Source organism: Diabrotica virgifera, chromosome 7, assembly GCF_917563875.1.
Source record: "Diabrotica virgifera virgifera chromosome 7, PGI_DIABVI_V3a".
NCBI classification, from domain to species: Eukaryota; Metazoa; Arthropoda; class Insecta; order Coleoptera; family Chrysomelidae; genus Diabrotica; species Diabrotica virgifera.
In genome coordinates, this window is record NC_065449.1 from 234,140,017 (window position 1) to 234,162,895 (window position 22,879).

The window sequence follows — 22,879 nt, forward strand, 5'->3', positions numbered from 1 at the left end:
ACATATCAACATTAATTATTGAAGAAAATGCATTGGTAGATGAATTACCGACAATGACGCCGACTCTAACTCTCTTTACACCACACAAATTCACCTCGGATACTGATTCAGATCTTGCGGATACCGCAAAAAAGACGCGCCTCCAGACTATACCTCATAGGTGGCCGGGAAAAGGGTCAAAAATTGCTTAATAATAGCTTAGGAATGTTAAAATCATAATAAATAAATATATAGATAGAAAAGTAAGCCCAATGTTTTGTTTTTATTGTATTCCTATGAGAATTCGAGAATCTGGTCAAGTTTGGAGCGCTGTAAAACCTAGATAAATAAATAAAATTAAACAATTTTAAAGTGGAAATTGTTCGTTGAACAATCCTCTACAAAATCGCTATAATGTTATTTTATTGTAAAATGAACTGAAAAAAAGTTATAACCTCCAAAAGAAAAACTTACAAAATTTTCTTTTATTTTTGTTTATAACTTTTTTTCTGGTCACTTGACGATAAAAAGTAATACCTAGATAAAAAATTGTATAAAATTTAATTTGCTACATTTTATGTGTAAATTAATTTTCTGTATGGTCGCCAGTTTAGGAGATACACCGCGAAAGCCCTTTGCACCCCTTTTTCCAAGATGGCGGCCGGGGGACAAGGGAGGCGACCCCAAACTTAAGCTTCTACTGAACCCCCCTACACATTAAAAAACATAAAATTAATTCCTCTAAGAAATGCAGCCCTAAATGTAACATTTCAGTGGACTAAAACTTTTTTGCATCTTTTTTGTGGTCCAAAAATTAATATTCTCAGCAAAACTCGTCAGCTTGTTCGTATGATTTTTAGTGGTTCAGTGGCATTTGCTTTATTATTGACATAAAATATCTTCATTTTTTACTACCTACATCGGTCAAATTCAGGAATAAATAAAACCTGTCGACGCAGGTACCAAAAACATATTTATTACTTACATCTCTATAACAGTTATAAACAATTATTTATTTTAACTTTAAAACTTATAAACATCGGGAGATTCGCTATAAAATTTCTGTTTATTTTGAATCGTTTGATAGTAAATATAAATAAAAGAAATCACAATAATTTGATAACTTTTAGACAAACATACAAAAGTCGGTGGGTATTTATTTAAGTAGTTCTGTTTCTGGAATCATTAGTTTTGATTAGATTTTCTATAGTAAATAGGCTGGAATTTTTACTTCGAGTTGATTCCGCATTGCTTTCCTCGAGTTCGACGTTGGTTTGAAGGTGGTGGGATTTGGAAACTAAAGGTAGCGCTTGTTCCTGAAAAAAAAACATGAAAATTAGTTAGTTTTAGTAATGTAAGTGAATATATTGCGCATTTTCAACGCAAACATTTCGTTTATAAATTCGCAAAAGTCTGTGTGTTATTGCGTTGCCGCTCCTGCAATACTCAGATCAGATTTATCGATGGATTCTTATGTAGTTTTTTCTTCTAAATCCAAATCTGAAAACGGCATTTCGATATTTCTAACCGTCTTCGAGATAATCGACCACAAAATGTAAAATGTGACGTCACAATCGGGTTATTTTCTTCCGACACACTACACGTCCAGCTGAAATCGTTGCTATTAAGTAGGCTAGTTTTTTAATCGCGATTTGTTAAGCAAAGCATAATAGGTTATTTACATTTGAGTTTGACACTTCGTGAATGTCAAACTAAATTTTAAATTAAGTATTAATAAATCATTAATGACATTTATAGTGAATTTAATTATTATATAAAATAAATAAGATATATAAAAATCTAAGAAATAATCTTAGTAGCCAAGAATATTTTCTAACAAACTGAGGAAGACCACAGATGATGTGGGTAGATACCATAAAATCAACAGCCGGAACAAACTGGAAGTATGCTGCTCAGGATAAACGTGGATGGAAGGGGTTGGGAGAGGCGAATGTTCAAAAATGGACAATAGAAGTCCAAAAAGAAGAAGACTGAGGGTCGGTTTCACCAACAACAAATAAATCAATGAATACTTATTCGTTGAATAAAATTTATTAGTCGATTATACAGAGTAAGTTATATGTATGGAAACACTCAATTATCTCGGAAACGGCTTGCAGGTTTTTACAGATTTTGGTAGGTAGAGGTTTTCTAATGCAGCCGATATTATAGTGATAATTACTTTGTTGACAGATCGTCCGTTTTTCGGGAAATCTAATGAACTTTCTTATTTCAAAAAGAACACACTATATATTTTTTGCGTTTTGAACTTCTTAAGAAATACTGATTATTTTTGTTATATTCCCGTCGGTCGATCGGGCTGAATTAACAACTAAAAAACAATATTTTAAAATGAAGCAAGCTCAAATTACTTATTGGCAACTGGTAAAATGAGGCTTGAACTTAAATTTGTGTACTTCGCAGTTTCAAAAATAATATTTTTTATTTGTGTTTTTGAACCTTGAAAATCGTTATTAATCGATTTTTTTCAGATCTAAATTCTTTATAGCTGGAAAACGATTAACTTTAGAGAACAATTACAAAAGAACTTTTTCGTTTCCAATGATCCAAAGAACGTAAAATAATGTCTACACGGGCCGAAAAAATTGATTTTTATAATTTGTAAATTTTCTTTTTTATCCGAAACTATGGCATTTAGGTATAGGAATATAACATATAAAATAATCAGTATTTCTTAAGAAGTTCAAAACGCCAAAAATATATAGGGTGTTCCATTTAAAATAAGAAAGTTCATTAGATTTCCAGAAAAATGGACGATCTGACAACAATTAATTTTCACTATCTATAATATCGGCTGCATTAGAAAACCCTTACCAACCAAAATCTGTAAAAAACGTTTAAGCTGTTTCCGAAATAATTGAGTGTTTCCATACATAAAACTCACTCTGTATTTGGATTGTGTCTCAATACAATTTTGATAATTTAAAGTTAAACTGACGAATTTTATTTTTTGTAGATTGTTTTTAAAGAGATAACTTGCCAATTTATTCGAAGAGTAAATACTTATTTGATAAATAAATAAATAATACGTTATTTGACTTTAGTGAAACGTAGATGTGTCAGTTTATTGGTCGAATAACTTTTATTTATTCATCGAATAAACTACTACTTCTCGTTGGTGAAGCCATAAGATTATTGGCCAGTGTGATGAATAATAATAGGTTCAGTGTTACCAAAGGATACCCCCCTTTAAGATATGCAAAATTCCCTCACTCCAAGAATTCTGTTTTTTTTTTTTCATTTCTTTTACATTCTATATGATTAAAAATAAAACTCAGTGTAATTTTAACCAATCAGTCCACCTTCTCCTCCACCCCACCCAAAACAAAATCTTGCCGTTTTTATTTTTTTTTAGGTGGAATGAAATCGATTTGAAAATTTCAAAAAATTTCACGCATAGCTGAGGCATTTACAAAATAGGTGGAGCGTACAGACTAAACAACAAACTGGTGTTTTGGGGGTGCTTAGACTCATTTAAACATGTTCTTTCAATGTTTTTAAGCGTTTTCGTGGATTTTTGGTGGGTTAATGATATTTGTTAATAATATTCTTTAGCCCATCACCCGTCCCCCTTTCTTCAAAAACTTTAAATTATTTTCATTTTTATTTATTTTTTGGTGGTTTGCAATCATTTTATAAATTTAAAAAATTTCACACTCATAGTTGAGGTTTTTACAAACGTTGTCTTTTTTTATAGATCCATAGGTACATAACCTAAAAATGATATTTTTTAGAAAACAGCATATACCTTTGAAAATGGCTGCAAATCTAATTATGTTTATTTTGTAAATTTTATCAAAAACTATATTTCTGAATTTTTCCAGATTTTTCCTCTTTAAAAATCCAAAAAAATTATTTTTGTGGATTTCCCCCATTTAATTGACTTCAAAATAGATAAACTCAAGGTTTTTTTGTAGATTACATATAATTTGAGTTAAGTTTTTTAAAACAGTCAAAAATTTGCTGAAACACGTTCTGACCCACCAAAAAATATGTTGTCAGGGTTTTTAAGTGTTTTTGTGAGTTTTTGTGGGATCAATAACGTTTTTTGAGGTAGATATAACCTTAATCAATTTTTTCATTTCTATGTTCATATCATCAATTTTTATGTTCTATATCAATAAAAAAACTCATAATTTTAGCCAATTTTTCGTGTTTTTGAAGGAGGCGTACCTTATGGAAAAATTGAAAAAATCAGAGAAATAGGTTTTATTAAAATACACAAAATAAAAAAAATACATTTGCAGCCATCTTAAAAAGAAGTTATACTTTTTATACTTTTTATTGGTAGACGAAAGTTCTTAAAATGTTACAATTTTTGGCCTTAAATTATTTAATAATTTAAGACGTTCACTGAACACACTGCAGGAAACATAGAGCTTTTGGTTATCGAGGTTCATGAAACTCAAAAACTTGTCAGATAACTTTTCAAGTCAAAATTCCCTACAGTGTACTCTTAACTTTTTTCACTGTATAGTATAATTAAACGAATCAATCTGATTATAAGTCTAATTATCGTAAAGGTACGATTCCGACAACGACTGCAGACGGCAGACGTTAACTGCAGGCGGCAGTTAGAGTTGTTACCATAACAAACGTCATTACTTTGCACTATTAATTTGTACCTATATTTATTAGCAACTGACGTTCTGCCGGACAGTAGTTGCTAATAATTCGTAAGAAAGTAATGACGAAGTCATGGTGACAACTCTAACTGCCGTCTGCAGCTACCGCCTGCCGTCGATGTCGGAATCGTACCTTTAGTATATAAAATCATATTAAGTAGATAATATAAATATGTAAAAATTGTCTCACTCTTTATATTCTTTTATTTTAATCAGTTTGCAACTAGTGTATGTGCAGATATATCACTGTTTAGTGTCGGCTTAGTTTCATCAAGACTAGATAATCAACACTGCAATTACGGAGTAGCATAAAACATTTTCTGCTCAAACACTCAACTAAATCTCAGATAAATTAACTCTTTGTATATCACAGAAACTTCATTCAGATGATACGTTGTTTATTCAGTTTGGAAATTAGAAGACCGTAATTTTAAATTTTATGACATTCCAAACAAGTGTGAGTCGAAATAAAATCGAATTGTGGAACATCTGCTTTATGTAGGTGAACACTGGCTTAAACATTTTCAGTCAATACAAATACCGACTTAGATATAATTCAAATTTAAAATATTTATCGAAATGACTTTTACACACTTAAAACAAATAGTATGTAAATAGGTGAGTTTAAATAGACAGCTCAAAGTTATCGTTAGGTATATTTTGCTACATGGTTAGATTATTTTTGGTCCCTGTACGCATATTAATAGTATCATTTACTGAAACATGATATAATTTCACACTACATACATATTTCTATTTATTTTCCTAGTAGACCGGGCTGTATCGTCTCCCCCGCTAGCAAAATTATTCCGATTCGATTTTTTTGTACAAACTTACTTACTCAAAAATAGGTTCTTATAACACATCCAGAGGGTGCCGGGCGGTGCCGTGGTCCAAAAATTGTTTAAACAATTTTTTTTTAAAGCAAATTCACAAAAATAATTTTTTCATTTCGAGAATTTGGATTATTCTGGGCAAAAAAGGTCTCTTGTGATTTTTCTCTAAAATTTATTGTTGTCGAGTTATATGGCCATTTTTGCATTTTTTAAATTGTAAATCGCGTATAACTCGACAACAATCAATTTTAGAGAAAAATCACAAGAGACCTTTTTTGCTCAGAATGTCCCAAATTATCTGAAAAAAAATTGTTTGAAGTAAAAAAATTATTTTTGTGAATTTGCTTAAAAAAATTGTTTAAACAATTTTTCGACCATGACACCGCCCGGCACCCTGTGGATATGTTATAAAAACCTCTTCTTGAGTAAGCTTGTGCAAAAAAATCGAATCGGAGTATTTTCACTAACGGGGGCAACTATACATCCTGGAGTATAGCGCTAATTGTTAATAATTAAAAATATCAGCTTTGTAACAAAGTAATGACAAAAATCTCTTCATGACCTTAAAGAAAACGTTTGAGACTTGATTTGGTTACTTTTTCAATTTTATAATAATTATTTTTAATCGAGTTATCAAGCCATAAAAATGGCACTTTTCGCATTTTTCAGGGCCCTTTTTTGCTCAGAATGACCCAAATTATCTAAAAACAAATTGTTCGAAATAAAAAAATTATTTTCGTGAATTTGTTTAAAAAAAATTTTTTAACACGTTTGTATATTTGTATAATAGGTACATTTTAACTCATTTAATACTTCCTATATGGGTGTATCGTTTTGAAATCCTTAGGGAAATCCTTTGAGATTCGTATTCCTAATCGGTAATTCGATATTCATAGTCAAAACATTATTTTTGGTAATCTGAAAAAGTCATTCATTCACCCACTTTCAATGTCAAGAGTCAAGTGTGAAAAATAGATGATGTTTGCGTCTACTTCGACCAGATCACTTCTTATGTAAATATTATGATTACAAATACCTTTTCAACGAAATATTATAATAAAACTTAATTGTTTCTAGCTGATGTGAGTTTGCACTTTCAGTTATTTGCTTCTGTATTTATAAAATAAAATTTGAATTATGGTTTTGTTTGGAATAATTACTTGAGAATAATAATTATGATTGGGATCCAAAATAATACCTAACCTAATCTTAATCACCCTAAAAACCTAATAACCGGTTTTTACTTTAACCTTTAACTACACGCGCTGGCGTATTTTGTACGCAAGATATAAGAATTCTGCTGCAAATATATTTAAAAATTTAATTTTTGACCTTGTTTATCTACCTAACCTATCACTGGAATGTGCTTTACAATTTGGTTTTAGTTTCATTGTAATCGGCGTTCTGGAATGCTCGTAATTTATAGTTTATTATTTGTTGTTTCCAGTGGTGGACAATATACGCCATGATTATATTAATATAAGTCGTAATATAAGTACATATTTCAATTGTTTTTTAGTCATTATGGCACAAAATATATTTTTCTTTATAAACAATACTTTTTCTCCTGTAAAAATCACATTTCAAAAAATTTTTATTAGTAATTTTATTTATCACGGAATCCAGTTATTCCATGATTCCAGTTATAAATCCCAATTGGCTTACTGAGAAGGATCTCCAAGTATTCACTGATGCCGAATAAGGTTTATAACAAACAACTAAGTATATTAAAAAAAAAAACAAATCCGCTGTTTTTAAGTGTATTTTCTTGTGGCGTATAAAGTACGCCACGCGTGTAGTTATGTTATAACTTGATGCGCGGGTAGTTAAAGGTTAAAAAAAAACAGGTTATAAAAGGGACAAAAAACAACCGGTAAAACCGGTTATTGCGAAGGTAAAAATCCGGTTTTAGGTTAAAACCGGTAGTTTTTTCTCATCACTACTGCCTGGATAACTCGGAAACCCATAACTGCCTCTTGCTGTATACTTCTTGACACGAACTCGTTTTTATATTTGTATAATAGGTACATTTTAACTCATTTAATACTTCCTGTATGGGTGTATCGTTTTGAAAACGTAGGGAAATCCTTGGAGATTCGTATTCGTAATCGGTAATTCTATATTCATAGTCAGAACCTTATTTTTGGTAATCTGAAAAAGTCATTCATTCACCCACTTTCAATGTCAAGAGTCAAGTGTGAAAAATAGTTGATGTTTGCGTCTATTTCAACCAGACCACTTCTTATGTAAATATTAGGTTTACAAATACCTTTTCAACGAAATATTATAATAAAACTTAATTGTTTCTGGCTGATGTGAGTTTGCACTTTCAGTTGTTTGCTTCTATATTTTTAAAATAAAATTTGAATTATGGTTTTGTTTGGAATAATTACTTGAGAATAATAATTACGATTGGGATCCAAAATAATACCTAACCTAATCCTAATCACCTTAAAAACCTAATAACCGGTTTTTACTTAAAAAAAACAGGTTATAACAGGGACAAAAAACAACCCGTAAAACCGGTTATTGCGAAGGTAAAATCCGGTTTTAGATTAAAACCCATAACTGTCTCTTGCTGTATACTTCTTGACACGAACTCTTCTTCTTATCGTTTCAACTGAAACAGTTACACCTGTAGCTTCCAAAAGCTGCCTTTGGAGTTGCAGGTGAGAAATGGTTGGGTGCCTTTTAGCCGATTGGACAATATACCGATCGTGGCGAGCCGTTATGACTTTTTGGCGACTTTCCCTTGCTCTATTTTTGGGCTTTTATTTTTCTTGTTACCATAGCATAGGTTTTGGACAGAACGCCCTGTGTTATGCCCAGCTCTGCAGGTATGTCCCTCTGAGAAAATTACGTGCTCCATAAGACCAATAATTTTTCCCGTTGTAAGTTCTATAAGACCAGATGGGGCATATTTTCGTTTTTGGGCGCAAAAGTTAGTTTATTTATTTTCGTTCAAGTTGCAACTCAGGCAAATAATCTATACCGTACCGAGGTGTACCATCTGATTGTCTTACCGATTTGTTTATTTTCTATAAAAACCTTTATTCTTCGCAACAATAACAAGTTTTTTCAAAAGAAGAAAATATTACTTTGAAATAAATGGTGACTCCAAGTTTGGTTGTGAGTAGTTGTAGTACCTATTATTGGTTGGCAGCAATAGAAATCATCTCGTAAGTCAAAATTCGTAAATAGTCGTTTAATATTTAAATTTTGACGGATCTGTATTTGTGTTTCATGTTATTTATTTACTAACAAAGTTTAATGATTTTACATTGATATCTACCTGTTTTGTGCCAAAAAGTATCCCTTAACTCCTATAATAAAACCGTTCATCTTGCGCTCATTAAAGCTGTTGAATGCTTCCAAGGTTGAATGCAGGTTCAACGATTTTTAGAAGTTTTAATCCCAACAGTTAACATTTTTAATTAGCTTTGTTTCGTGAGATTCCGGGAGTTCTGATAATTAAAAACAAAACATTAAGGCAAAGTGCTCTCAATACTGCATTAGCGTAGAATAATCAAGCAGGACGAAATATTTTAACTGGGGTATTTCAGTCTCTGTTTGATAGTTACAACTTTTACTAAAAGCAACCATTTAAAACTATTACTTAAAACTATTTTAGAAATAGTTGTTTCGGTACAAACATTTCGGTACAAGTTATTATTATATATGTATATCTCAATAAATCAGTTTGATGTAGTACTCGTCAACTTGAAAGTTTCTTTGAATAAAGCTTTCCCGAAATATTCTAATCAGAACCCGTCGATGACAGAGCAATCATCATCAGATTATGGTACAAAGGTCCTATGGGTAAGTGCCAGAGACACACGTCTTCTTCTTCTTCGTCTAGCCACCTCTAAACATAAGCCTCTTCAAGTCTTTCTTTCCATTGTTTTTGTTGTACGCTATTGTTCAAGCAATCTATATAGTGTAATACGTAAGATTTGTAGATTTCTTTGGGTTGTTCTTCTTTAATATTAGGCCGGCAGCTGGTGTTTTCTGGTAATTAAAAATGTAGTTAAAAATATTTATTTATGCTTAGGTAAATACCGTTAAAGCAGGACATAATATTGTATGTGTTAAAATTAATTTTATCAATTTTTTAATAACATTTAACCTCACAGGGACCTCCCTCTTACCGCATGCTTGCATTAATAACTGATGTAGAATAGCTTTTATAATTAATCTTGTTATTGTTAGAATTACTGATACTAAAAGAACTTTATAAAAACACAGTTAGATCTTTTTTTTATTAAAAATACAAAATCTAAAAATTTTTCTTTACCGACTTTTTTCATTAGTACACTTATGCTTGGAAAATTAATTGCACAATACAACAATTAAAATACTGATACACTTAACTCATTTTCTCCTTCTTCCGTATTTTCTTCGTCACTATCATCGCCCAATTCAATAATAAATTTATTTCCACCATTAATGTGGAAGTGCCCAATCTTCTTATAATATTCTTCCACTTTGATCACTTTGGCGATTCTTTTCTGCCAGTCTACTTTGGTAATATTGGCTACTTCTTTTTTAATTATCTCAATTACCTTTTTGTCAAATTTAGGAAATTTATTTGAACGCTTTATACTTGGTTTTAATTGTCCCCAAATTAACTCAATAGGATTGAAAACACAAAAGTAGGGGGGAAGTCTCAATATAGTGTGTCCATGCTTTTCGGCAATACTCTCTAGAGCGTATAATTTTCTAAATTGCTTCGTGTGTAGAACTTCAATAAGTTGTTTTTTTGTGTAAAAATCTTCGAAATACAAATCATTTCCCATTAAAAAATTTTGCAGGTCAGCTTTCTTTGAAGATGTATTTGGTATTTTAGTGGGCTGTCGGGAATGATAAGAAGCGTTGTCAAGCACTATTACGCTGTTTTTCTCCAAGTTTGGGATCAGCGAGTTTTCAAACCAATCTTCAAAAATGTCAGCTTCCATATTCTTCTGGTAGTCACCGTTACAATCTTCCATTTTCTTCCCACATAATTTTAAAGCATTCGGAACCCATCCCTCACTTCCTCCGCAATGTACAATAATTAGTCGCGAGCCTTTATTTGCAGGCATTTCTGGTATGCACATGCTTGAACCATCTGTCCATCCTTTCTTTACTGTATCGTGGGTATCATACCAAGTTTCATCTAAATAATAAATTCTCCTATTTTCTTGCCTATATTTAGTAATTTCTTCTAGGTACATATTACGTCTGTTGACTATTCTTTGGCTTTCCATAATTGCTTGACGTTTATTTATTTTTTTAAACTTAAATCCCATTTTTTTTATCCAATTTTGAAGAGTTTTCTCACAGCAGTTCATATTTCGACCGGTTGTTTCCAATTTCTTTCTTATTATTTCTATTGTAGGTATTTCATTGCTTTTGTAGCAGTCGTATATTGTGGTTTTCAATAGTTTTACAAGTGAAGGATTTAAAGGTCTTGAAAATTTGTTGTCACATCGTTTCTTGCGATGATAGGGTTCATTTTTAACTATTTTATATACAGTAGAAAGTGGAATTTCTGTTAAATCAGAGGTGGCTTGTGCTAATAGTGTTTCATCGAAGCCGAATTTCGTACGTAGATTTTTGTATACATTCAAACATACTTGCTGTGTTTCTGCATTTAAATGCATTCGAATCTTCTTTACGAGCTCTTTTTTTAGTAATTACATTCACACTAGCACTGGCAATTTCTACAATATCAGCGTTATCGTACGCGATATTTACATTATCCCACGGGCGCCACATCACTATTCACATTAATTAAATTACAATAATCAACACTTGACACTCTCCAAACGAAATACTAAACCAATATTCAAAATAATTACAGCAAACAAAACACTCGTATCACTTAACACACGTACACTCCAGTACTAATACACTGCTAGGCTACCGAACTAAAACTAATGTTTTGCACGTAACTTGTGAATAGATATGCGGGAGGTCTGGCCGTAAAAACACAGATGCTTTCAAAAGGCCGCTTCTTAAACGTTTGACCTAACACCTATATTTGAAGAATATCATATTTCACCGGCTTAAAGCTATTCTACAGTATTTCTTACTTGGACAATACTTGTAGCCAATTTTTCCCGGCAGTTCGTTTCAGATCATCTGTCCATCTCATAGGAGGTCTGCCTCTGGATCTTTTGTGTTGGTATGGTCTCCAGGTTAGAATTGTTCTGTGCCATTTGTTTAGATCGCTCCTAGCTACATGTCCAGCGTATTCCCATTTCAATTTTAATGATTTTTGTACCACATCGATGACTTTGGAGTCTTATTCATGTGTTTGTTTTCCTGCCCTTAAGTGATATGCCAAGCATTGCTCTTTCCATCGCGTGTTGAGTGACTCTGAGTATGTTCATATTCTTTTTTGTGATTGTCCATGTTTGTGCCCCGTGTGTTAATATCGAAATAATGCATGCATCAAAATCTTTAGATCTAAGATGTAGTTGAATTTGCTAAAAGTTCTTAGTATATAGTTCAGTTTGCCGAATTCTGCCCATGCTAACTTTCTTCTTCTTTTTGTTTCTTCCGTTTGAATTTTCCTATTTAGTATTATTTTTTGTCCTAAGTATATATTAATAAACGCAATGCAAAATGGTAGAATAGACAGCAGATATATTAACTTAAGAAAAGAAACAATGAACCAAGCTACAGCTACACACTACCTAAATGAAAATGAATACGCGAACCCTCTACCATTAAACAGGGGAGTCAAACAGGGAGACCCTCTATCACCCAAAATGTTCACCTAAGTTTTGGAGCACGTGTTTAAAAATCTAAATTGGAAATATAAGGGAATAAACATCAATGGCCGCTACCTCAGTAATCTACGATTTGCGGATGAGGTACATTGATGTTTATTCCCTTATATTTCCAAATTAGATTTTTAAACACGTCCTCCAAAACTTAGGTGAACAGATTGGGTGATAGAGTGTCTCCCTGTTTGACTCTCCTGTTTATTGGTACAGGGTTCGTGTATTCATTTTCATTTAGGTAGTATGTAGCTGTAGCTTAGTTCATAGTTTCTTTTCTTAAGTTAATATATCTGCTGTCTATTCTACAATTTTGCATTGCGTTTATTATGGTCGTGTGTTCTATAATGTCGAAAGCTTTTTCGTAGTCTACAAATGCTATAAAAACTGGAAACTTGTATTCATTGTATTTCTATTAATATTTTTGTGGTTAACACGTGATGGGAAGTTGAATAGCCTTTTCTAAAACCTGCCGGTTCAAGAGGTTGGTATTCATCTAATTTCCTTGTTAGTCGGGTAGTTATGACTACTTTGGTGAGTATTTTAAACAGATGTGACAGTGGACTGATGGGCATGTAGTTTTTCAACTTTCGTAGAGACATAGGTATCTAGCCTGAATTAAGACGAAGACGAAAATTTTGTGACTACTCAATCACCGTGAAAAGTTTGGCCATAGTTCAATTGACGCGTAACAAAAAAATATATAATTACCAGAATAATTTCGAAAGCAAGAGTAAATGAAAATAGTAAACCTGTATAATATTTTTTAGAAATATAAACTTTATTACATATCTTACATCAAGCTTCTTTAAAAGTTAGCGAAAAAAGTCAGACTACGGCTTTGCCCAACTATAGAATTCTAAGAACTTTCCAAGCCGCGCTGTGTATATTTAACCCCCGATTAAAATGTATTTTTAATAGTTTCTCTTAAATATTTGCATATAATTAAGGGATGAAAACTGTTAGGGAAGCATGGAGTTTAATTGCAATTATAATGCTGCATTTCCATCGTTCCTTGGTAGAAACTTTTAAGCATTTAGGAAGTTAATAGTAGTGTTAGCTGGAAATTCCTTTCTGTTACTTTCCTACTGTTGAATTATAGATATTACTTTTCTTTGTAGTTTAGGCAATATTTACGTAGTTTAATTCAGAGGAATAAGCTAATTTATTGTGTTAGTGGAACTTAAATTTACTTGTTTCGTTCTAGGAGGGTGAAGTGAATAACGGATTTAGATATCAAGGTATAAAAATATGAACTTATTATGTTCCCTTCATTAAAAAAATTGGTCTTAAAAGTTCTTCTTCTTCCCGTTGTCCTTATGCCCTATAAGAGCGTCGGACTTTGGTATCACCTATCAATCTTTTACCCATTTTTTCCACGCCTTCCGGCTCCTGCCATTTCCTTAATATGTTGCAGTGTTTTCCCTCTCTTGGTCCCGATTTCCTGGTTTTGTTCCATCCACCCCTTTCTAGGTCTGCTCCTTCCTTTAAAAGTTATAGCAGTTTAAGTTTAAGAAATTGTAGTCCGTAATCCAAAACTAGAATTGGAAGTTGTTATTTGAACTCTTTGTGTAATATTTTTGCTAAACTTCCTGTCATAAATTTTTAACCGAAAATGACAACAAAACGCATAATAAATAAATGCATAATAAATGAATGCCCACAATTAATCAAAGAAAAAATTTCCTAAATAGAAGATGGAAAAAGATGGAAAGATACTAGAGATCCTGCTGATAACCGTAGATTCAATACGCATTATTAAACACAAGGGAATTAAAAACATTATTCCAAGACCTCAAAAACCAGTTAGCTCAGTACCTACTACTTGGATAATTTTCTTTTCCACTAAAGATAGCGACTACCCGTCATGGAAAGCCATAAGAAAACTGAAACACGCAAAAACCGTCACCTCCAATCAGAAAATTCAACAGAGAATGGGTACGTATTGCACAAGAGAAAGCTTGTTGTTTTGCACAGCATTTCTATGAAGTATTTACTCTCCATCTGATGAATTCACCTGTGTAAGTAGAGGTATCCTCATTTCTTAAAAGCCTCTATCAAATAAGTTTGTCTATTCCGTAATTGAAATCGTCTGAAGTCATATTAGCTATTAATAATTTAAATGATAGAAAATCTCCAGGATATGTATTGATCAGAGAAAAAGTGTTGAAAGAAATACCTCCCAAATGCATAAAACTTAAAGATATTAATTTATATTCAATGCGATAGTAAACATGGGTTATTTTTCCGATTAATATAGATTATCTCAGATAATAAAAATTCTAAAATCGGAGACACCTCAAGAAGAAACTACATCCTGTAGACCAATCCAAAAACTATTAGTCAAAAAACTTGAACGCTGGATCAAAAATCGAATTCCAGTCTCGAAGTCTAATAGACGGAGAGCTTTACAGTCGAAAAATCATCGTCATAAATAATATGGAGTTTGGCCAGTGAAATGTGTCCATTGAAAATTGAAGACCCTGGTGCAAGAAGGGGATAAGTACCAAATTCTGCAAAAGCGAGATAGGTGCTTATTTAGGTTGAAAAGTAACTGTTCTTGCCTGGCGCAAGTATAGGATATGTACAGGTAATAGATACTGAAATTATAAGAGAATACTACTTATCCCCTGGTATGGTCTGGTGCAAGAACAATATAAGAAATGTGTAACTTATCCCGTTCTTGCACCAAATTTGAATTAACATTTATATGTGTGTTATTCTGTCCCACTATTGCACCGGTGGATTGCCGCGATTGGGTAAGGTACCGGTATCTGCACAAGCCACGATCGCGATTTAAGTCACGTAGTCAGCGAGAAACTGTTGGAGAGTTAACATAGTGCTAGTGCGAGAGGTAGGGTTTAGTAAAATATCGAGGATTTTTTTATTATTACTAAAACATAGGATATCATCATGAGTTCAAATAGTAAGGATGAACCATTTCAAAGTTCAGGCAGCGAGTTTCTGCCTTCGAATGATTCTGGTGCATCTGAAAATAATTTATATGAAGACAAGGAGTCCGCTGATAAAGAGGCTGCAAATAATAAACATGGACGAAAGAAAACAAGAGATCACAAGAGCTGGAAAAGAAATGTGCAGAAAATAAAAAGAGCTAGAGGTGAACCTTATAAATCTACGACAACGGGAAAAGTGGTACCAGAAAGAAACAAGGCGATGATTGCAAATGTAGTAAGAAATGCATATAAAAACTTTCAAAAAACGAAAAGCAGGAAATAATATCGGTAATAGGAAATAGACTTTCTGTTAAAATTTGCGTTGCTTTATTTTATATTCATTTTTATTAATAAGTACTCCACATTTAATAATAAAGTATCTCTTCTGAAAATGGATTTTAATGTAACTTATCCCCTTTTTGCACCTGCTGTAAACTACAGTACAAAAAAGGCTTAAACTTATCCTATTATTGCACCAATTTTTTTTTCCTTAATAGCATTGTTGTTTGGCTGTAGAATGGCGGCAAAATCATATATACCTTTTGTATTAGTTAGGCCCTACTTCATGAACAACATACATTTTAAATTAAAAAATAAAACTTTTTTTGCTTCTCCTGTAAAATTTACATATTGTTACTTATCCCCTTCTTGCATCAGGGTCTTCAATTGACAATATGACCCCTTTCAGGCTGACACCTTAGTGGATACAGAAAGTAGCAATAAGCGATGAAAGGGGAAAGTTAGTGCAGTCATTTAAGGTTTTCACCTCCTATTTTGTTAAACCTCCATCGATTTGCATTAAAATTGGTAACTAGCTGGAGCATACCTCAAGAAACAAAACTGATTTGGTGCCAACTTGTACTTTTACCCTCGGGGTGGATACCACCCTTTATCAGGGTGAAAACTATTTTATTAAAAATAACCCCACAAATCGATAGAGGGACAAATTTTAAGCAAAATGTGTTATATCAAGTTATTATAATAAATCAATACTTTTTGAGTTGAGTTATTAAAGATCAAAGATTTGAATTTTTCGTGAAACAAATGCATGGTGTAAAGCGGTTTTTCATAAATAATTCAAAAACTGTAAGTTTCAACAAAATAGATATGATTACCAAAATTGAAGATATGTAATAAAAAATCGAATAGACTCTTTACGTGAAAGACCTTTTAGAATTAATTAAAAGGGAGTTATAGTTGACTGAATATATAGTTGGTCCGCTATAACTTTTCCCATGCGTCACGATTTATTTTCAAACAAATTAACTCAAAACATTAAGTGAAACGAACGTCGATCTGTATATACATTTTGTATACTGTATACTATATACTACACACATCGGCGCACGTTTCACTTTATGTTTTGACTTAATTTGTTTGAAAATGGATCGTCACGCATGGGAAAAGTTATAGCGGACGAACAATATATTTTTTTCGGCGAGTACTCAAATCTAAATACGAGTATACAAGCTTAATTAATGGGAAAACGATGCATTTTCTAAAATATACATACTTATTAAACACTTAGTATCAGTGTCAAACTATAGTGTCAAAGTACTCAATAATGCCTATCAAGAAAGCTCCAGATGAAGTTGATAACATCAAAGCTAAACAAGTGAGGATGAAAATAAAAGAACCCTTTCGAATTTTTTAGGGAAAAGTGAAAATTAAAACATACGCTATTTATATACCTATTTATTTTGAAATTAGTTAGCAGAATTTTCAAATTCGAATTTTGAATTTTCAAAGGAATTTCGGGAATGAAGTTAGGATTATAATTTAATAATTAAAGTTTTAATAATATTTAATTTTTCTTTTGCAGTTTTCAATTTTTTTCACTAATTAATTTCACAGCTGTATCTGTATCAATTGTACAATTTATTTTAAGCACGCAAGTGTATTCTGTTGCCATGTTGAAAACAGTTATATTTTTTGGAGTATATAATACAATATACTCACTACAAACGCCGACTCCGAAATGACAGTAGCAAGTACATACCTGTAAAATAGCGTCTATTTAAGAGCACATGCGTGAAGTTACGGATGATAAAAAGAATATATTAATTAATTGTATGTTAGTAAAATATTATTTTTATATTATTTTGAATATCATTGAATTTTTTTTATTAAAATATACAGAATATTTCCAGAAACTGGGGTGTGTCCAATAATGGGTACATTTGACATATTTATTCGAATATATTCTTGTTAAATTTTACATAAATGTCTTAAAAGAATTAAAAAATATATATAAATAATATAATAATTAAGCTCCAAATTTTTGGAGCCTAAACTATGAAAACTGTTGTAGCATAATGTTTAGTGGTATCAACTTCTCCGGGAGCTAATTTGATACATATTTCTGAGTACTCTGACAAGTGTTTAGTAAATATATTTTATAAAATGTATCGTTTTCCCATTATTTAAGCTTGAATACTTAGATTTGAGTACTAACAGAAAAAAAAACATTCAATCACCTATAACTCACTTTTAATTAATTCTCAAAAGTTTTTCGAATAAGAAATCTATTTTATTTTTTATTATCTTCAATTTTAATAATTATAACTTTTTTGATAAAAGTTTTATTTTGAGTTATTTATTTATTTATTTATTTATTTAGCGTATGCCTATATCAGAGTTTTTGTACATAAATAAAGTAAACAATATATTATAAAAATAATAATTAATTTTTATAAACGAAAATTTAGTTGAAATTCGTTTTCTGCTTGTGTTTCTTATATTGCGACCAGATCAATATTCGTATCCTTTAATAGAATGTATAGAATTATTATGAGTTAGTTATGAAAAACCGCTTTACACCATGCATTTTCTACACGAAAAATTAAAATCTCTTATCTTTAATAACTCAAAAATATTGATTTATTTTAATAACATGGCAATTTTACTTAAAATTTGCTCATGTGTCGATTTGTGAGGTTATTTTTAATAAAATAGTTTTCACCCCGAGAAGAGGTGGTATCCACCCCCAGGGTAAAAGTACAAGTTGGCACCAAATCAGTTTTGTTTCTTGAGGTATGCTCTAGGTAGTCACCAATTTTAATTCAAATCGATGGAGGTTTAACAAAATAGGAGGTGAAAACCTTAAATGACTGCACTAACTTTCCCCTTTCATCCCTTATTGCTACTTCCTGTATCCACTGAGGTGTCGGCCTGAATGGGGTCAAAATTATCAATTTACAATAGACACATTTCACATGCCAAACTCCATATTACTTATGACGATGACTCTCCGGCTCTAGCTCTTAGACTCTAATTTCAGAACATCAGTTTGGATTTGGGTCCCATCACTAAATAATCTAACAAGTTTAGAGAATGGTTAAACATATACCTACATAAATGCCGATTTTAAGATCAAGAGGTACTGTTCATCATCGTTTTTAGACGTTAGGCAGGCATTTGACATGACGTGGCATGAATGCCTCCTATACAAGCTAAAAAGGGCATTACCGCACACTTTTTGCATTCTTCTTGAGTCATATTTGTCAGATAGGTGTTACTTCATCAGAAGTACCAAGAAAAAGTCCCAACTGGAAGAAGACCACGTGAACCACCTCGACTTCGCTGGCAAGATAATGATATGGCAGCCTTAAAGCTACGAGCGTGGAGAACTTGATGGAAATTGCTAAAGACGGAAGACGAATGGAGGCATGTTGTCGATTCGGCTAAAACCAATGAAAGTATAACATTTTTTATATAATAGGATTAGTAAATAATTAATATACCTTTTGGAGTAATTTTTAACCCCACTAGTACTAATTACGGGTACGCCTATGGCCGTCTCTGCAAATAACTGAGTTTAGTATTATAAACGGGACCACTTTTTTATTGCAGCTTTGCAGAAACACAATGTTTTGGAAATAGACCGGAAGTCTCTTATTTTATATAGCTCCTGTTATTGTAATCTGTTTAGTATAAAAGGTACCGTTAAAAATCCTCCCAAAGTTTACTACTAAGATCCCGTTAGGTACTCTACTCTACTCAAAGCGGATCATTTCTAAGGTTTCTTAATTTCCCCCTTGTAACCCCAAAAAGTTAAGTGGCGCACTGTATCTCTTCTCTTATCTTAGGTAATTTTACCTACCTATCTTTTTATCTGTTTTTTCTCTTCTTAAAATCTACCGTCACTTGGCTTATCTTTACCTATTTTTTCTATTGGCCCCATTCCACGTTCCAAAAGCTAGTTTCGAACCCACGACTCGCTTTCCACCAACCATCTGGGTGCCATTCGCAGTGTCTTTATCGGTGACCTTTCTAGCACCATCCAAAAAAGGTTTCCGAGGTTACAAAGGTTGTAACGCCACGGAGTAATCCTTCTTGTCTTTAGTCAAGGTCATTACTTTTACTTTTATTTATTGTTGATACTCAGTAGATTGCAAAATATTTTTAAATAAAAAAGAACTTTAAGCTTAATACTGTTGTATCATATTTGTAGTTCTGGTTGCCCATAAGTATATAATAAATGCCATATTGTTATAATGTCTGGGACAATTCTTGTAATAACATTTTTTACTCTGTTTCTATTTCTTAATTGCAAAAATATCAAAATAAATAATTTTTAGCATATTTTAAAGACAAATTGTGTATAGACTAATAAAACCAGTAAGTTAATTCAGCTTACTCTAACCTCCATTTATATTGGATCACGTTTAAAACACTAACCTGATATAAACTTGTACATTCGGCAATCCTTTGTCGTCTCGTTTTCCTTCGCCGATAATTTCCTTTTTCGAACATATTCGCCGCTTTCGGATCCAACATCCAATAACTACCCTTCCCCCCTGCTCCAGCAGCTCCGGCCTGCTCACAACCCCCAGGTGACACCTTATCTCTGGGCACTTTCACAAAACAGTCATTTAAACTCAGGTTATGTCTTATAGAATTCTGCCAGCCTTGCTTGTTTTCTCTGTAGTATGGGAAATTCTCCATGATGAATCTGTAACAGTAGTTCTGGATTATTTTTAAGGTTAGAGGGTTTGTTTTTTCGTATAAATTAGCAGGCAGGCAATTTATAAATATTGAAACAAATACTATATTTTTATTTAATGGTAATAAAAAATGTGTGTGTATAATTGTAGTAAACTGTACATGTCCAAGTTATTCTATTTTTAGAAGCATTGCGAAGCATTTCATAAATGTGAATTCCTCTTGATAGACGAATATTAGATACGCAGCCGTGACATCTTTTTACTCCCTAGAACTCTCTTACTCCTATCATTATTCCAGGAACCAAAGCTTTTCACCTCGCAATTTTTACGTAATGGATCAATTTGCTTGAAAATTTGAGAATAAGTAGTGAATAGTCCATGGATCAAAATCTATATGAGGCAGATAGGCGCTTTTACCATGGGGGTGGTTGCAACCCCGTCTCGGGGGTGGACATTTTTTATTATATTTTGACCGCAAAAGTTAATAAAAACATTCATTCTAAGCAAAAATGTTCTATACATTGTTTTGATAAAATTAATAGTTTTTGATTTATTCACTATGGAAAGTGTTAGTTTTACATCTAAAAAATCAATGTTTTTTGATGGTATACTCATTTACAATTCACCCAATTTTTGCTGTAGAACAAATGTTATCAAACCAAGTTCTTGGGAATTAAAAATTACCTACAATTTCATATTTAAACATTTGTTCGTATCTCTGATGGTAATCTTTCTATTCTGAAGGAAATGGCATTTTTTACCAACTTGCAAACATTCGTTATTCGCTTTAAACTTCAGTTTTTTAAGAACTAATCACTCTAAGCCAGTCAAGCTTCTAGAGTCTATTAATAATATAAATAAAGAAGAATAAATAAGGCCAATAACTAAAACACCGCTAACTAACATTATTATGCTTCCAATTTGATTTCTCCTTTTTTTTTTTTAAATATATTGATTTTTTAATCGAAATATTTTTATCTTATAAAGTTCGTTAAAAAATAATTTTGTAGGTTTTTACAAGATCTATGAGGTCATTAATATTAAATCATTTTAAAATTCTCAGTCACAAAAAGAGGTGGCATTGAAAGGGTTGGTAAAGGTGGTTTTTGCATGGTATTACAAGTTTAATCGTCAATAGCTCAGTCAATTTTTGCGTTAAAAAATTTTTGCAAACCAGTTTCTTGGGAATTAAATAGGCTACAATTTCATATTTAAATATTTTTTCATATCTCTGATGCTAATCTTCCTATTCTGAAGATAAGTGATTTTTTTATTAAACTACAAAAACTCGTTATTTGCTTTTAACTCCATTTGTTAAAGACTAATCATTTTAAGCCGATCAAAGTTCTAGAACCTATTAACAATGCATACATCAAGAAGACCAAATAAGGTCAATGACAAATTTTAATTAGGGTGGTGATTCTTCTTCTTCTTTATGTGCCGTGCTCGATTATCGAACGTTGGCTATCAAATTGGCTATAGCAATTTTGTTAACGGCAGCTCGGAAAAAAGGGATGCAGAGGATCTGTTATACCATTCTCTCAGGATTTTAAGCCATGACGTTCTTCTTCGACCTGGCCCTCTTCTTCCGTCTACCTTGCCTTGTATTATTAAATGGAGTATATTATATCTCTCTGGGTGTCGCATAACATGGCCAAAATATTCAAGTTTTCGATTTTTAACTGTTCTGACGACTTCTGTGACTTTTCCCATCCGGTGCAAAACAACTTCGTTACGAACTCTATCCACCCAACGTATTCGCAGGATTCTTCGGTACACCCAAATTTCAAAGGCTTCCAATTTCTTGAGAAAAGTATCTGTTAAAGTCCAACCTTCGACACCGTACAAAAGAGTAGAGAACACATAACATCTCACTAATCTAATTTTAAGATTCAAAGTAATGTTGTTTCCACATAAAAGTTTCTTTATCTTAAAGAATGCAGCTCTGGCCTTCTATTCTATATTCTAATTGTATTCTAATTTCTTTGCTCATGTCCCAGTTCTCATTTAGATTACAACCAAGGTAGGTGATACTGTTAGTTCTCTCTAATTGTTCACCATAAGCTGTTACTACTTCCGGTTGTATTGGCGTCTTACTGACAACCATCACCTTGGTCTTTGCGGTGTTTAGCTTGAGTCCATATTCATCACACGTTGTGGTAATCCTATTAATCAGATATTGAAGTTCTTCATAATTGCTCGCAATTAACACCGTGTCATCCGCATATCTCAAATTATTAATATTGACGCCATTCATTTTGATACCACATTGAGCATTATCCACTGCTTTATTGAAAACAAACTCAGAATAGATGTTAAATATTAGTGGGGACAAAATGCAGCCCTGCCTTACTCCTCTTCGTATTTGAAGTTCTTCAGACGTGTCCCAGCCAATCCTGATGTTTGCACGTTGATGCCAGTAAAGATTTTTGATAATGCGTAGGTCTTTATCATCAATACCCACTTTCTGAAGAATAGCAATCATTTCCGTATGTTTTACCCGATCAAAGGCCTTCTCAAAGTCAATGAAACACGTATAAACCGGATGTCCGACATCTCTGCATCTCTGTACCATAACCTGAATACTAAACAGTGCTTCTCTGGTCCCAAGGTAATTGCGGAATCCAAACTGTGTATCACCAAGCTGTTCTTCTATTTTTTGGTACATCCTAGAGTGCAAAATTCGTAGAAATATCTTTAAAACATGACTCATCAAGCTAATGGTTCGGTAGTCACTACATCTTTTCGCGT

At 32.3% G+C, this 22,879-nt stretch overlaps 1 protein-coding gene across 1 annotated transcript in view; it reads right to left on the bottom strand.

Moving 5' to 3' along the window:
- Positions 1–954: 954 nt before the first annotated feature.
- Positions 955–22,879, bottom strand: part of LOC114348113 (fork head domain-containing protein FD2-like) — a 43,335-nt gene continuing 21,410 nt past the window's right edge. The window contains exons 3-4 of the mRNA XM_028298746.2: positions 19,863–20,136; positions 955–1,295 (exon numbers count right to left, since the gene is read on the bottom strand). Coding sequence (XP_028154547.1) covers positions 1,140–1,295; positions 19,863–20,136 — 430 coding nt within the window. The 3' untranslated portion in view covers positions 955–1,139. The remainder of the gene's footprint in view (positions 1,296–19,862; positions 20,137–22,879) is intronic.